The sequence below is a fragment of the Aotus nancymaae genome, unplaced genomic scaffold, assembly GCF_030222135.1.
Source record: "Aotus nancymaae isolate 86718 unplaced genomic scaffold, 86718_ANA_hifiasm-v0.15.2.pri h1tg000015l_0, whole genome shotgun sequence".
Classification (NCBI taxonomy): Eukaryota; Metazoa; Chordata; class Mammalia; order Primates; family Aotidae; genus Aotus; species Aotus nancymaae.
The window spans coordinates 7,520,071-7,534,753 of record NW_026988426.1 but is presented as its reverse complement, the minus strand read 5'-3'; the positions used below and the strand labels follow the sequence as shown (position 1 = coordinate 7,534,753).

General features: G+C 43.7%; 1 protein-coding gene across 4 annotated transcripts; it reads right to left on the bottom strand.

Moving 5' to 3' along the window:
- Window positions 1–426: 426 nt before the first annotated feature.
- On the bottom strand, window positions 427–11,978 carry THG1L (tRNA-histidine guanylyltransferase 1 like). Of its 4 annotated transcripts, none has more exons than XM_064376487.1 (6): window positions 11,767–11,978; window positions 10,035–10,211; window positions 8,203–8,372; window positions 7,009–7,097; window positions 3,734–3,841; window positions 427–2,407 (listed from the first exon to the last, which is right to left on the bottom strand). In XM_064376487.1, the coding sequence occupies exons 1-6, from the start codon at window positions 11,955–11,957 to the stop codon at window positions 2,246–2,248; spliced, it is 897 nt and encodes a 298-aa protein (XP_064232557.1). In that variant the 5' UTR covers window positions 11,958–11,978; the 3' UTR covers window positions 427–2,245. The 4 variants fall into 4 exon arrangements, with proteins under 4 accessions (XP_064232557.1, XP_064232559.1, XP_064232560.1 ...); XM_064376489.1 differs by having other exon boundaries at window positions 8,203–8,368; window positions 11,767–11,977; XM_064376488.1 differs by having other exon boundaries at window positions 2,305–2,407; window positions 3,669–3,841.
- Between the last annotated feature and the right edge of the window lie 2,705 nt (window positions 11,979–14,683).

The window sequence follows — 14,683 nt, the reverse complement described above, 5'->3', positions numbered from 1 at the left end:
AGCACTGCACTCTGGCCTGGGCAACAGAGTGACACTCCATCTCAAAAGAAAAAAAAAAAATCAGATTGCTGAGCTTCAAACATTCCTGGGGGGCTGGGGGGAACCAAAAATGTGCATTTTAAACAAGCATTCCAAGTAATTTTTTTTTCCATCCAGAAGTTTGTGAACCACTACTGTGATGAGGGTATGTGTATCCTGGCCTGCCCAGAGACATACACGAAAGTTAGATTTCATATAGTCTATATGTCTAAGAAAAATAAATGAAAAAGGCAAAAGGAGTTGACATCTTTCTTTCTTTCCTCAAAGAGATTTTAGCAATTACCAAACAAGAGCCGTATCTCCTCTTTCTGTGGAGTGAGAACAGGAAGGGAAAAAATGGCATCGACAGATGGGGTGTCAATTAATGAGGGATGACTCCAGCCATCACCCTTTCAAAAATACATTTTATTCCTGACTGTAAATTCTGCAATGCAAGATGAGGCACTGGAACATGGGCTGTCTCTCTCTTTTTTTTTTTAGACCAAGTTTTGTTGTCACTCATGCTGGAGTGCAGTGGCATGATCTCGGCTCACTGCAACCTCCAGCTACCAGGTTCAAGCGATTATCCTGCTTCAGCCTCCTGAGTAGCTGGGATTACAGGCATGCACCACCACACCAGGCTAATTTTTGTATTTTTAGTACAGATGGAGTTTTGCCATGTTGGCCATGCTGGTCTCAAACTCCTGGCCTCAAGTGATCTACCCACCTCAGCCTCCCAAAGTGCTGGGATTACAGATGTGAGCCACTATGCCCAGCCATGTCTTTTTTGGGGGGAGAGTTTCGCTAGTCACTCAGGCTGGTGTGCAATAGTGCACTGTCAGCTCACTGCAACCTCCATCTCCTGGGTTCAAGTGATTTCTCCTGCCTCAGCCTCCTGAGTAGCTAGGATTACAGGCATGCCCCAACCATGCCCAGCTAATTTTTTGTGCTTTTAGTAGAGACAGGATTCCTCCATGTTGGTCAGGCTGGTCTCGAACTCCCAACCTCAGGTGATCTGCCTGCCTCAGCCTCCCAAAGTGCTGGGATTATAGGCATGAGCCACTGTGCCTGGCCTCTTTATTTTTAATAGGGCCAAATAATCCTTTCCCTCCAAAATATAAAACCAGGACAAGAGAAAAATGTGAGTTCTCTCACCACTTATTCCCAATACCTTCCCCTTTCAGAGGCCAAATTTGGCTACGTATAATGCCTGCTGCTCTCTGCTTCTCACCCATCTCCACTGGCCCAGCAGAAGGTAGCGCTATTAATAGTATGACTCTTCCGACACCTGCTGTCAATTAGCAGAAGCATTACCTACTAATTGACAGCAGGTGTCAATTACCCCTCTGCTCTTGAACTCACATGTCATTTTTCTGATTACACAGAGGCTACCTGAGAATCTTTTTCAGGAAGTACAACAGGAAAGCGACTTTTAAAACTATTATCTTGAGTACATGGAGTAAATGTTTCTCCACCCTCGTTCACTCATTCTTGTTTTTCTCTCTCATATATACACATAATTCCGTTTCTTCTTAGAAAGAGGTAAATGGCCTGAGAAACTATGCCCGTGGCTATAAGATGATGATCATGCTGACAACTCCATTAAATCAATCCACAGAATGTGTACACAAGGACATTGAAAGCACTCCTCATTTGTTCAGCCAAAGTTGCCAACGTGGAGACTGGCACAAAGCCCTGAGTATTCCCTGCAATTCCTGAATCCAGAGGCATCATGCAGGCATTAACCCATATTTATCTTCAGGTCTGGCAAAGATGAATGCAAGTAGATGGGTAGCAGAGGTGAGATTTTCAAAGTCAGTGGGTTTTCTGGTTAAGAACAGGTGGGCGAGAGTTTGGGCTCCTCTTCTCTCATAGGTGAAAAGAACTGACAGGTTTTTACAAGATATATGTCACAATCTAAAAATGATTCACTCTGCAAGGCATGAAATAGTTCTTGCTTTATAAAAATAGTACTGCAATTTAAAAAAAAAAAAGCACTTCTGCCAAAGGAACCATGTTCCCACATTGCAAACAAGGTGTTCTGCTTAAACAGAATAAGATCCACCACCCCCATCCATCCTTCCTTGCCTGTTCCCCTCCCAATTTGAGTCGTGTCATTCATGCCAGTGTTCTGGGTGGTAGGGATGCTATGGCCACCTAAGGCAGGGAGCCCTGGGAGGTGGGAGGGCTTGCATGGTTAAGTACACCAGAACTGAAGAGCAAAGGGTCAGCTGTCTTCATCTAGAATCTCTGGATGTTCCTTCCAGAAAGCATCCCCAATGATATCGCAGTGCAAGGGCACTGGTTTAGTCTTGGTTCGGGTCACTGCCATCTTTTTTCCTTCCATTTCTGTTGGCAGCTTAATTTCTTTTGTCATGACTTCATCCACCTACAGGTAAAAATAAAGCAGGGACATTGTTAACTCAGGAGTGGGTCTGGAAGAGAAAAGAAAGATGTGGGGATAGTTCACTTTTTATCTTCAAATACTTCTGACTGCCAGATTTGAGATATATATAGATATATGTATGTGCATATATATGCACATGTGTATGTGTATATGTGTGTGTGTATATATATAAAATCTCACTATGAATGAAGTTCTTTATAATTAAAAATAGTTTTAAAAAGGTTATGTTAGCAGGGCGTGGTAGCTCATGCCTGTAATCCCAGCACTTTGGGAGGCCAAGGTGTGCAGATCACTTGAGGTCAGGAGTTCAAGACCAGCCTGGCCAATACGGTGAGAACTTGCCTCTACTAAAACTACAAAAATTAGCTGGAAATCGCTTGAACCCAGGAGGCAGAGGTGGAGTGAGCCGAGATGACACCACTGCACTCCAGCCTGAGTGACAGAGCAAGACGCCATCTCAAAAAAAAAAGAGTTATATTATAATATTCTGAAGAGATCTTAGGAACAAAGAAAGGATTCCATGTTCCTCATTAGCAATAACTACAGAATTAAAGGTATTTCTTACCTTCCATCTTCATTAAGAAATATCCAAGTCTGTACCAAAGAACAAATGTTTTGAGATACTAAAAGAGCTGGAGCTGTCAGTGAATGACTAGCTCTCAGGGTACTCCTTGGTACCTGAAAACATTCATTTCAGAAAAAAACAACTTTACATGGGAGGAAATAAGTTTAGAGAAATCATTATGCCCAACATATGGTACAGAGAGGAAATATTGGTGAAATTAAGGATACTGGTAAATGTACACACTTATTACAGAATATTAAGGTAAGTATGAATGTCAAGAGAATCTCATGACATTTAGGAAAAAACAAACCCTCATATACATCTTCTCTTAGTGCCTCATATTATAGTTGTCATGGGATGGAGAAACCATTTAATGGTATTATCCAGTGTGAGAGAAAGTACTTTGTAAGTATTTTATGAATGCACAAATCCTCATACCTGTACTATACCCATTTAAAAGGATTTCAATTAATACAGGGAAGCTTACAAAACAGAAAATAAGGGCACTAATTCTAAAATTCTGTAATTCAACTTATGTATGGGAGACTTCGGACCACTACTGACTGACAAAATGCACCTCCAAAATAAGAAGAATCTATGGCATGCCCTTTAGGAAAGGATCTGGTTTGCGTTAGCGACTGGAGTCGCATCAGCATACAGGCAGCAGGCAGGACACACCTTGGAATGGGCACAGGCTCTTTTTTTTCCTGACTTCCATTTTTCTTTGAACATAACAGCATTACCTTCTGCCATATCAGCACCGTCCCTTTCCTATATATCAGCGGCTCATTATTATAGTTGATATTGAATTCAGAAAACAAAATCTCATTCTTGTCTGCTGCAAGAGTTCCCTGAGGAAATAAAAACATATATTAAAAGCTCTGCATATCTTTTTTTTAATTGCATTTTAGGTTTTGGGGTACATGTGAAGAACATGCAAGATTGTTGCATAGGTACACACATGGCAGTGTGATTTGCTGCCTTCCTCCCCTTCACCTATATCTGGCATTTCTCCCCATGCTATCTCTCCCCACCTCCCCACCCCCCGCTGTCCCTCCCCTATTTCCCCCCGACAGACCCCAGTGTGTGATGCTCCCCTCCCTGTGTCCATGTGTTCTCATTGTTCAACACCCGCCTATGAGTGAGAAGAGGCGGTGTTTGATTTTCTGTTCTTGTGTCAGTTTGCTGAGAATGATGGTTTCCAGGTTCATCCATGTCCCTACAAAGGACACAAACTCATCGTTTTCGATGGTTGCATAATATACATATCTTTTTTTTCTCTTTGGAGACGGAGTCTCACTCTGTCGCCCAGGCTGGAGTGCAGTGGTGCGATCTTGGCTCACTGCAAGCTCTGCCTCCCAGGTTCAAGCAATTCTCCTGCCTCAGCCTCCTGAGTAGCTGGGACTACAAGCGCACACTGCCACGCCCGGCTAATTTTTTGAATTTTAGTAGAGACGGGGTTTCACTGTGTTGCCCAGGCTGGTCTTGAACTCCTGAGCTCAGGCAATCCGCCCGCCTCGGCCTCTCAAAGTGCTAGGATTACAGGTGTGAGCCACTGCACCTGGCCTGCATGTCTTCTTTCTCCCCTAATGCTACTATCCATTCGATCTGCTACCTAAACTTCCACAATCAAGAAATGGAAGGATTTGATCAAACATCTTATAGTTACTAGTGAATTTTCATCTTAAGAGCAATTATGATCTTATTTAGATAAAATTCTCTCCTGTACCAAATAATGGCGTCACAAGTCAAGACTGAAAGAGAGTAGGGGGAATTAATACTGAGTATATATTATGTATTTGGTTAAGTAAAACTTAGAAAGGTTATATAAATTGCCCAAGGTTAAAAGGTTGTCCTTACTCTTCTACAAATAATCAAAATCTGAACTTGATTCTTTCAAAACTGGATATACCTACCAGTATTCCCTTTTTTGAGATGGAGTCTCACTCTGTCACCCAGGCTGGAGTGCAGTAGCATAATCTCAGCTCACTACAACCCCCACCTCCTAAGTTCAAGCGATTTTCATGCCTCAGCCTCCTGAGCAGCTGGGATTACAGGCATGTGCCACCATACCAGGCTAATTTTTGTAGAGACGAGGTCTCACCATGTTGGCCAGGCTGGTCTCAAACTCCTAACTTCAGGTGATCTGCCTACCTTAGCCTCCCCAAAGTGCTGGGATTACAGGCATGAACCACATGTGGCCCCAGTATTCCTATTATTGCTACATATAAATCTCTATCATTAGTATTATTAAAAATGACAGCCATTTACTGAGCAATTATAATGTACCAGGCATTGTATTAGTAACTGTTACAGCTGGGCACAGTGGCATGCACCTGTAATCCCAGCTACTTGGGAGGTGAGTGGGAAGATTGCTGGAGCTCAGGAGTTCAAGATCAGCCTGGGGAAAATAGTGAGACTCCATCTCAAAAAATAAATAGATAAAATAAAATACAAGTAGGCCAGGCACGATGACTGACGCCTGTAATCCCAGCACTTTGGGAATCCAAGGAGGTGGATCATGAGGACAGAGGTTCAAGACCAGCCTGGCCAAGATAGCAAAACCCCATTTCTACTAAAAACACAAAAATTAGCCAGGTGTGGTGGTGGGCACTTGTAATCCCAGCTACTCGGGAGGCTGAGGCAGAGAACTGCTTGAACCCGGGAGGTGGAGGTTGCAGTGAGCCGAGATGGCGCCACTGCACCATTCCAGCCTAGGTGACAGAGTGAGACTCCGTCTACAAAAATTAAAATAAAATAAAATACAAATAAAAGAACTGTTACAACACGTTACCTCATTTCACAGTTAGTCTTCCTACAAGTAGCACTGTTATCTAATAATAAAAACCAGTATTTATTAAATACTTACAATATGCTTCATACTATTCTGTGTTTTACAAGCATCATGCTATTTAATTCTCACCATAAACCTATGAGGTAGAAACTATTTTCTACATTTCACCTATAAAGAACTGAGGCAGAGAGGATAAAATTATACAGAAGCATGATATGAGTAATTATCTGACCCCCAGAGCATGTATTCTTCCCATACACAGGGGTCAAAAACCCAAGAAACTACAGGTGCCCAGCAGGGAATGGGAATGAGGGAAGAGGCCTGGTGTCATGGACAAAGTCAGTGCTGGCCAGGTGCAGTGGCTCACGCCTATAATCCCAGCACGCTGGGAGGCCAAGGCAGGCGGATTGCCTGAGGTCAGGAGTTTGAGACCAGCCTGGCCAACATGGTAAAACCCCGTCTCTACTAAAAATACAAAAATTAGCCAGACCTGGTGGCAGGTATCTGTAATCCCAGCTACTTGGGAGGCTGAGGCATGAGAATCGCTTGAGCACAGGAGGCAGAGGTTGCAGTGAGCTGAGATCACACCACTGCACTCCAGCCTGGGCGACAGAGTGAAACTGTGTTTAAAAAAAAAAAAGGCAGTGCTGAAGACAGCAGTCACACATAGCTGCAGGCAAGTGTTAGCACATGGGAAGGCAGAGCCAATGCGGAGGACACAAAGGCTCAGGGAGAAGCAGTAACTCATCCAAGATACAGACCAAGCAGGCAGCAGAGCTGCTCCTATTATGATTTTTTTTTTTTTTTTTTTTTTTTTTTTTGAGACAGAGTTTCGCTCTTGTTACCCAGGCTGGAGTGCAATGGCGCGATCTCGGCTCACCGCAACCTCCGCCTCCTGGGTTCAGGCAATTCTCCTGCCTCAGCCTCCTGAGTAGCTGCGATTACAGGCACGCGCCACCGTGCCCAGCTAATTTTTTGTATTAGTAGAGACGAGGTTTCACCATGTCGGCCAGGATGGTCTCGATCTCTTGACCTCGTGATCCACCCGCCTCGGCCTCCCAAAGTGCTGGGATTACAGGCTCCTATTATGATTTTTATATCCTTTCAAAATAAAGCTGTAAAGGGATCTTAAAAAAAAAAAAAGTAAAGTTAACATAAAAAAAGTTATAGAAGAGCCTACAGCAAACTGTCCCATTAAGTATTAACATAGTAAGATCTTCATACCTGTAATCTCCCTTGGGCTTCTACTGGTGTTAGTCCAGATTGTTGTATAAGTGCCCAGAAAACTGTATTATAAAGATTATTGATGTGACCTGTAAGGAGAATAAAGTAGTAATGTTTATATACATAAAATCTTTATTCAGTATTCATTCTTCAAGGAATACTAGAGCCCCGTCTCACTCCTCTTTAGAGAGATCTCAGAGACATCTAGTGACTTGCCAGAAGTCTTACACGGGGAACATGGAGGGAAGGAGTCGGAGGACCAAAACCTCATTCCCAACAACAGCTTTATTTGGTCATTTCAGTTATACGTTATACAAAGCTGTTAATTTGTGTATTGATCTTAGGAATACTTTAGATGTTATTTGATTTATATTATTCCAATCTCTTTCCAGTTCGTCTGGAAAAACCAAAACAGAACAAGCAAGTAAAAGTCTCATAAACATCATCACAGTCACATAAGGCAGGGGTCACAATTCAAATACCCACTGAGGCTGGCATAAACATAAATGTGTAAAACAGTGGGTGACCCCAGAGGAGCAACAGGGAAAGGCAGAGACTATGGCATCTGGCGTGTGTGTGTGTGTGTGTGTGTCTGTGTGTGTGTGTGTGTAAAGGTGGCTGCCACTGCAGAGGCTCTGTCCAGTACTAAGTGAGAATGTAGATTCAGTATTACTATATCTGACTTTTTTTTTTTTTTTAAATACAGATAAGGAGGCTGGGTGTGGTGGCTCACACCTGTAATCCCAGCACTTTGGGAGGCTGAGGCAGGTGGATCACCTGAGGTCGGGAGTTCAAGGTTCAAGACTAGCCTGACCAACATGGAGAAACCCTGTCTCTACTAAAAATACAAAAAATAGCCGGGCATGGTGGCGCATGCCTGTAATCCCAGCTACTCAGGAGGCTGAGGCAGGAGAATCGCTGGAACTGGGAGGTGAAGGTTGTGGTGAGCCAAGATTGCGCCATTGCACTCCAGCTTGGGCAACAAGAGCGAAACTCCATCTCAAACAAACAAACAAACAAAAATAGAGATAAATTTATCAATACTTTTAACTAATTGAAAAAATATTTAAATACTGCATTCTATACAAAACGTATACAAAACAAAGTATATGTGAGCCAATCCTGCATCAGATTAACACCTGTAAGGCATGGAATCAGTGGTTTAACTACAGGTGTTTATTTGGTGTCACTCACAATCTGCTTGTCGCCAGCTGAGGTAGTCCTTTAAGGTCTGGTTGCTAGGATACACCACGACTCTTCCATCAAAGCCTGGGGGATACAGAAGGGGCTGGTCCTCAAAGTAATTCCGCCAATAAAACACATAGCTGGAGGCGAACTGGGAGGCCACGTGGGTCATGAACTTACTTGCAAATGTAAGGCACATTGGGTGGAGCAAGAAAAGGAAAAATACACGGAATTAATTCAATACCATGCTAAGACCTGTGAGTGCCACAGAGAGATTACACAAACTGCCCAGAAAGCCAGGAGATAAAATGCATTTGGCTAAGAAACACCATTTTAATACCTTGGTTCCATTTTTTTTTTTTTTTTTGAGACAGAGTCTTGTTCTGTTGCCCAGGTTGGAGTGCAGTGGCGCCATCTCAATCCACTACAACCTCCGCCTCCCAGATTCAAGCGATTCTCCTGCCAGACTTCCGAGTAGCTGGGATTACAGGCGCAAGCCACCATGCCCAGCTAATTTTTGTATTTTTAGCAGAGATGGGGTTTCACCATGTTGACCAGGTTGGTCTCGAACTCCTGACCTCAAGTGATCCACCCGCCTTGGCCTCCCAAAGTGCTGGGATTACAGGCATGAGTCATCATACCTGGCCAGTTATGTATTTTAAATACAGCCTGTCTCTCTTTCCACTTCTATTAAGTAACCTACTAATACTAAATTTTTCCCTATAGGATGTGATATGAATTTATGATTCAAGAAGTATTTAAAAAAAATTTTTTTAAAAGATAGTATCTCTCTGTCTCCCAGGCTGGGGTGCATTGGTATGATCATAGCTCACTGCTGCCTCAAATTCCTTGGCTCAAGGGATCCTCCTGCCTCAACCTCCTGAGTAGCTGGTATCTCTCTGTCCCCCAGGCTGGGGTGCATTGGTATGATCATAGCTCACTGCTGCCTCAAATTCCTTGGCTCAAGGGATCCTCCTGCCTCAACCTCCTGAGTAGTTGGGACTACAGGTGCATGCCACTGTGCCTGGCTAACCTTTACATTTTTTGTAGAGACAGGGTTTCACCATCTTGCCCAGGCTGGTCTCAAACTTCTGGGCTCAAGTATCCTCTCCCTTGCCATCCCAAAGTGTTGGGATTACAGGCATGAGCCACCATGCCTGACCTGTTTGTGTTTTCAGCCATAGAAGGGGGGAAACCATTGTTTTTTTAAAAATGCCAATTCAGGCTGGGTGTGGTGGCCGACGCCTGTAATCCTGGCACTTCAAGAGGCCAAGGCAGGAGGATTGCTTGAGGCCAGGAGTCTGAGACCTGTCTGGGCAACACAGGGAGACCCCACGTTGAAAGAAAGAAAAGGAAGGAAAGGAAAAAGAAAAGGAAAGGAAGAAGCAATTCATTATATGATTTGTTTCCCATGCAGAGTTTTAAAATATTGCCAAGTAAAATATCAGATTTGTGTCTATTTTATACTAAGATCCCCCTTAATGAACAGTATAAATAATAATAATGCAATGCACGTAGAGACTGTCACTGGCTAAAGCCAACCTATGAATTGTTAATATTACAATTTTATGGTCTATGCTTCTAGTTTTAATGTTCAATGCTAGGTCAGTCTAGAAACTAATCCTATGGGACATGCAGGGGTACGAATCGGATAAAGAGGCATACAGAATGCTCGGCTATCAGATGGAAGTACAACAATCTAAATAGGAAATATGCATGCACTCTGGAGTTACAAATACTGCAGACATCATCTATAGTCTGTAAGTCTGTGATTAAGATAAACGGAAAACCAGATGCTGGTAGGAAATACTCTGAAGAAGGGAAGAAGGTCATGGAATTACCTGGCTCTTCTTTTAAACCAATTGGTTTTCCGCTTGAACACAAAGCTGTACTCATCACTCTGTCCATATGCAATCACAATATCCTCTAGTTCTTCCATCACGGTCTGGGCACATTTGGTCATCAGGTGGAGAGCACGGCTGTCATTAGGTTTTGCAAAGTTGTGCTTCTCGGCAAACCTTCATAGGGGAAAGAGAAAAAGGAAGAAGACATGGATGGAAGCCTCATTAACAAGAGGCTCTGTTGCTAGATAACAGAGGCTGTTTGGAGGAAGATAATGTGATAGCACTGTGAACTCAAATGCTCAACTAGCCACGACCTGATCCACTTCCTTAAGAACTTAGTTTTTTTCCTGCCCTGAAATTGAGAAAACCAGACGTAAATGCTAAGCCTCAACTCTCCTTTCCGTGAAATGGGAATAAAAGAATATTTACCTCATTGGGTTGCCCTAAAGATTAGGGGAAAGATAAAAGTAATCACACCTAGCTCCTAGTAAGTGCTCAATAAATGTTAGTTATAATGATCATTATTAATAATGCAGCCCTTTTTAAAAATTAAATTCCCATTTTTCTGTTATATTTCGTTTGCCCCCTTCCCCTTTTTCTGAGACAGGGTCTCGCTCTGTCACCCACGCTGGAGTGCAGCGGCCCAATTACCGCTCACTGCAGCCTTGACCTCTCAGGCTCAAGCGATCCTCCCACCTCAGCCTCCAGAGTAGCTGGGACTACAGGTGTGCACTGCTGCGCCCGGCAAATTGTTTTTTCTTTTTCTTTCTCTTTTTTTTGAGACGGAGTCTCGCTCTGTCACACAGGCTGGAGTGCAGTGGCGTGATCTCGGCTCACAGCAACCTTCGCCTACCAGGTTCAATCAATTCTTTGCCTCAGCCTCCGGAGTAGCTGGGATTACAGGCGGTCGCCACTACGCCCAGGTAATTTTTTGTATTTTTAATTTTATTATATATGTATTTTTTTTTTTTAGTAGAGATGGGGTTTCACCATTTTGGCCAGGCTGGTTTCGAACTCCTGACCTCGTGATCCACCCGCCTCGGCCTCCCAAAGTGCTGGGATTACAGGCGTGAGCCACCGCGCCCGGCCTCTCTCTTTTCTTTCTCTCTCCCTGTCTCCCTCTCTCTCTCTCTTTTTTTTTTTCTTTGTAGAGGCGTGTTTTGGAAAAAACTAAAAAACAAAGAACAAAACCAAAAAACCTGGTCTCCAACTCCTGGCCTTAAGTTATCCTCCCGCCTCCCGCACCTGGCCTTCTCTTTTTTTTCTGACTCTCTTGAATCTAGTCCATGTGGCCTGTTCTTGATAATGAAGCATAGACATAAGTATTGCCCACAAGCAACGCTTACACAGACCTCTGAACAGTCAGCATTCAAAGATATCTAACAGAATAGCTGGGCAATTGGCTTAAGAGATTAAGTACTGCGCATGAAAGTGACTTTTAATATCAGATCCTTGCTAACAGGTCTCTGTTCACTGAACAAGGGCACTCCAAGCCAGATCCTCATCAGGGGAGCCCGTCGCCCATTCAATTACGCTAGCAGCCCGCGTTCAGACAAATTCCTCGCTAACACGCAGGGCGAGGCGATGCTCCATGCTGCGCACTCATTGGCTACCGCGTTACCCCGGTAACCGCGAAGGGTCGGGGGCAAGAAGGAGGATTTGCAAGGGTAGGAACTGGATTCCCCAGAAGCGCTGGCGTACTGCGACGCCCAGAGCAGAGCTCGCTCACCGATGGAAATTCCTGCCGTCCAGCCGCACTACCACCCAGCAGTGGGCCAAGCAGGTGTCATCAGCTTCGAAGTCCCTCACGTACTCGAACTTGCTTTTTGCCATGGTTGCCCCCAATCTCAGACACCGTCTTAGAGTGATGGAAGTGGTGGCCAAGGAATCGTGAACCTTAACTTTACAGGCGTTCCACATTCCCCACGCGGAACGGAAAGAGCCAGATAGCCCCACCCCGGAAGTGTTTTCTTCGTGGCCGCTCTAGCCGTAGGGCGGTCGTAGTCTCTCTCGCCTCTCCTTGTAGTTCTTAACCTCCGGGGGAAGAGGATGGAGGTTTAGGTTCCTTCTTTAGCACCGCCCACGCTTGCTTCTTCCTCCTCCCGTCCTGCTGCGCATCACTCTCACGAGGTTTTTAAAAATTCTTTTTTATCTGCTGGTCTTGACTCACTGGCGGGAGCAATCAGTGTCCCTGTTAGTGCCCAGATCAAAAACATACCCCAACTAAAAAAAAAAATTATTTTTCTGACCATGTTTGAAGGTGTAGCTGTGATGTTCTTTGGCTCTTTTTTGGTGGCATTTACTAACTCGTAGAAAATCTGGAATATACTGAAAATATAGTCAATAAAATTAATACTTTATGTCTCCATCTTCCCCCTCAAACCATTGTGGATGTTTCCTAACAGTCTTTTTTCTTTTTGTGTATGTAGGTTGACACAGGGAATGCACAAGAGTGGAATTATTCACCTATACAGTGCTTATATATTTTTTCACTCATCTTGAGCATTTGCCAGTATCATCAATTATTCCAAAGTGTTATTTGTAAAAGAAAATGAATTCAATATTCCAACATATGGGTATAATACATTGATTTATTCAACTTTTTCACCAATAAATAATCACAAAACCAGTGTTTGATATATTGTTGCTGGTGGATAATAGTAACAATAAAATCCTAATATTTGTGTCATACTTGATAATTTACAAAGCTCTTAAAGCTCTTTCAAATTCATTACCTACTTACATTTTTTTTTTTCATTCTCAAGAAAGATATTCAGGGTGGGTGCGGTGACTCACGCCCATAATCCCGGGACTTTGGGAGGCCGAGGCAGGTGGATCACGAGGTCAAGAAATCGAGATCATCCTGGTCAACAAGGTGAAACCCCGTCTCTACTAAAAAAATACAAAAATCAGCTGGGCATGGTGGCACACGCCTGTAGTCCCAGCTACTTGGGAGGCTGAGGCAGGAGAATTGCTTGAACCCAGGAGGCGGAGGTTGTGGTGAGCTGAGATCGCGCCATTGCACTCCAGCCTGGGTAACAAGAGCGAAACTCCGTCTCAAAAAAAAAAAAAAAGAAAGAAAGATATTCATAGCTGGGCGAGGTGGCTCATGCCTGTAATCCCCAGCACTTTGGGAGGCCGAGGCGGGTGGATCACATGAGGTCGGGAGTTCAAGACCAGCCTGACCAACATGGAGAAACCTCGTCTCAACTAAAAAAATACAAAATTAGCCGGGCGTGGTGGCGCATGCCTGTAATCCCAGCTACTCAAGAAGGCTGAGGCAGGAGAATCGCTTGAACGGGGAGGAGGTTGTGGTGAGCCAAGATAGCACCATTGCACGTCAGCCTGGGCAATAAGAGTGAACTCCATCTCAAAAAAAAAAAAAAAAAAAAAAAAAATAGACTCAGACTCGGCATAGTGGCTCATGCCTGTAATCCCAGCACTTTGGGAGGCGGAGGCAGGAGGGTTGTTTGAGCTCAGGAGATTGATGCCAGTCTTGACAATGTAGCAAGACCCCTCTTCCTACAAAAAAGAAAAAAATTATCCAGGAGTGGTAGCCCATGCCTGTAGTCCTAGCTAGGGGAGGATGAGATGGGAAGATTGCTTGAGGCCAGGAGTTCGAGACTGCAGTGACCCAGGATTAAGCCACTCTACTCCAGCCCGGGCAACAGAGCAAGAATCTGTCTCTATTTTATATGTAGTGAAAAGTCTCTCACTGACTCCTAACTTAACATACTTTAGGCAGTTACCGTTACCAATGTTTTTTGTGTATCCACGCAGGGATCTATATATCAGTATGTGTGTATATCCTCATAATAGTACCACAAATGGTAATCATCATCTCCTTTGATGCTTACAGTAACGTCAGAGGGTCTCAGAAGAGGAACTGGGATTTCACCTTTACAAAGGGGAAATCTGAGACTCAAAGGGAAAAAAGTAATTTACATAAGGTCACATATGTAGCAGGGCCAAGACATAAATCATAACATCCTCTATCTTTTGTTTCTGTTGCTGTGAAGTGAGTTTTCTGTGGGTTATCATTCCTCACCTTCTACTTCTGCAAACTCCTCTTTCCAAGCTGACCAGGAGATAACCAAATCTTACCTCCTTTAGGAGCCTTACTTTCATTAGGTGAATTTTTCAAAATTATGTATCAATATGAATTCATAATTTTTAAATTTTTTTTGTTTATTTGTATGTTTTCGAGACAGAGTCTAGCTCTGTCACCCAGCCTGGAGTGCAATGGAATGATCTCAGCTCACTGCAGCCTAGACCTCATAGGTTCAGGCAAAGCTCCCATCTCAGCCTTCCTCGTAGCTGGGACTACAGTTGCATGCCACCACGCCCGGCCAATTTTTGTATTTTTTTCTAGAAACAGGGTTTCCCCATTCCTATCCCCCACGGAGATGAGACTCCTATCAGAGATGGGCTGATTACAAAATAAGCCAGTTCCCTTTGGGTTGCCTTGCAATGAAATGCATGGTAGAAGCACTGCACCATCTTCTCCATAGCATCTCTATGGTCTTTTCATAAATTAAGCTTTAAAATAAAAGCATAGGAAGGAGGACTTAAGACACTAATCTTCCCTTTAGTAAAAGGGTTATAAAAGGTTTGTAAAGATTTCACCTCATGGTCAAATTGCTTAG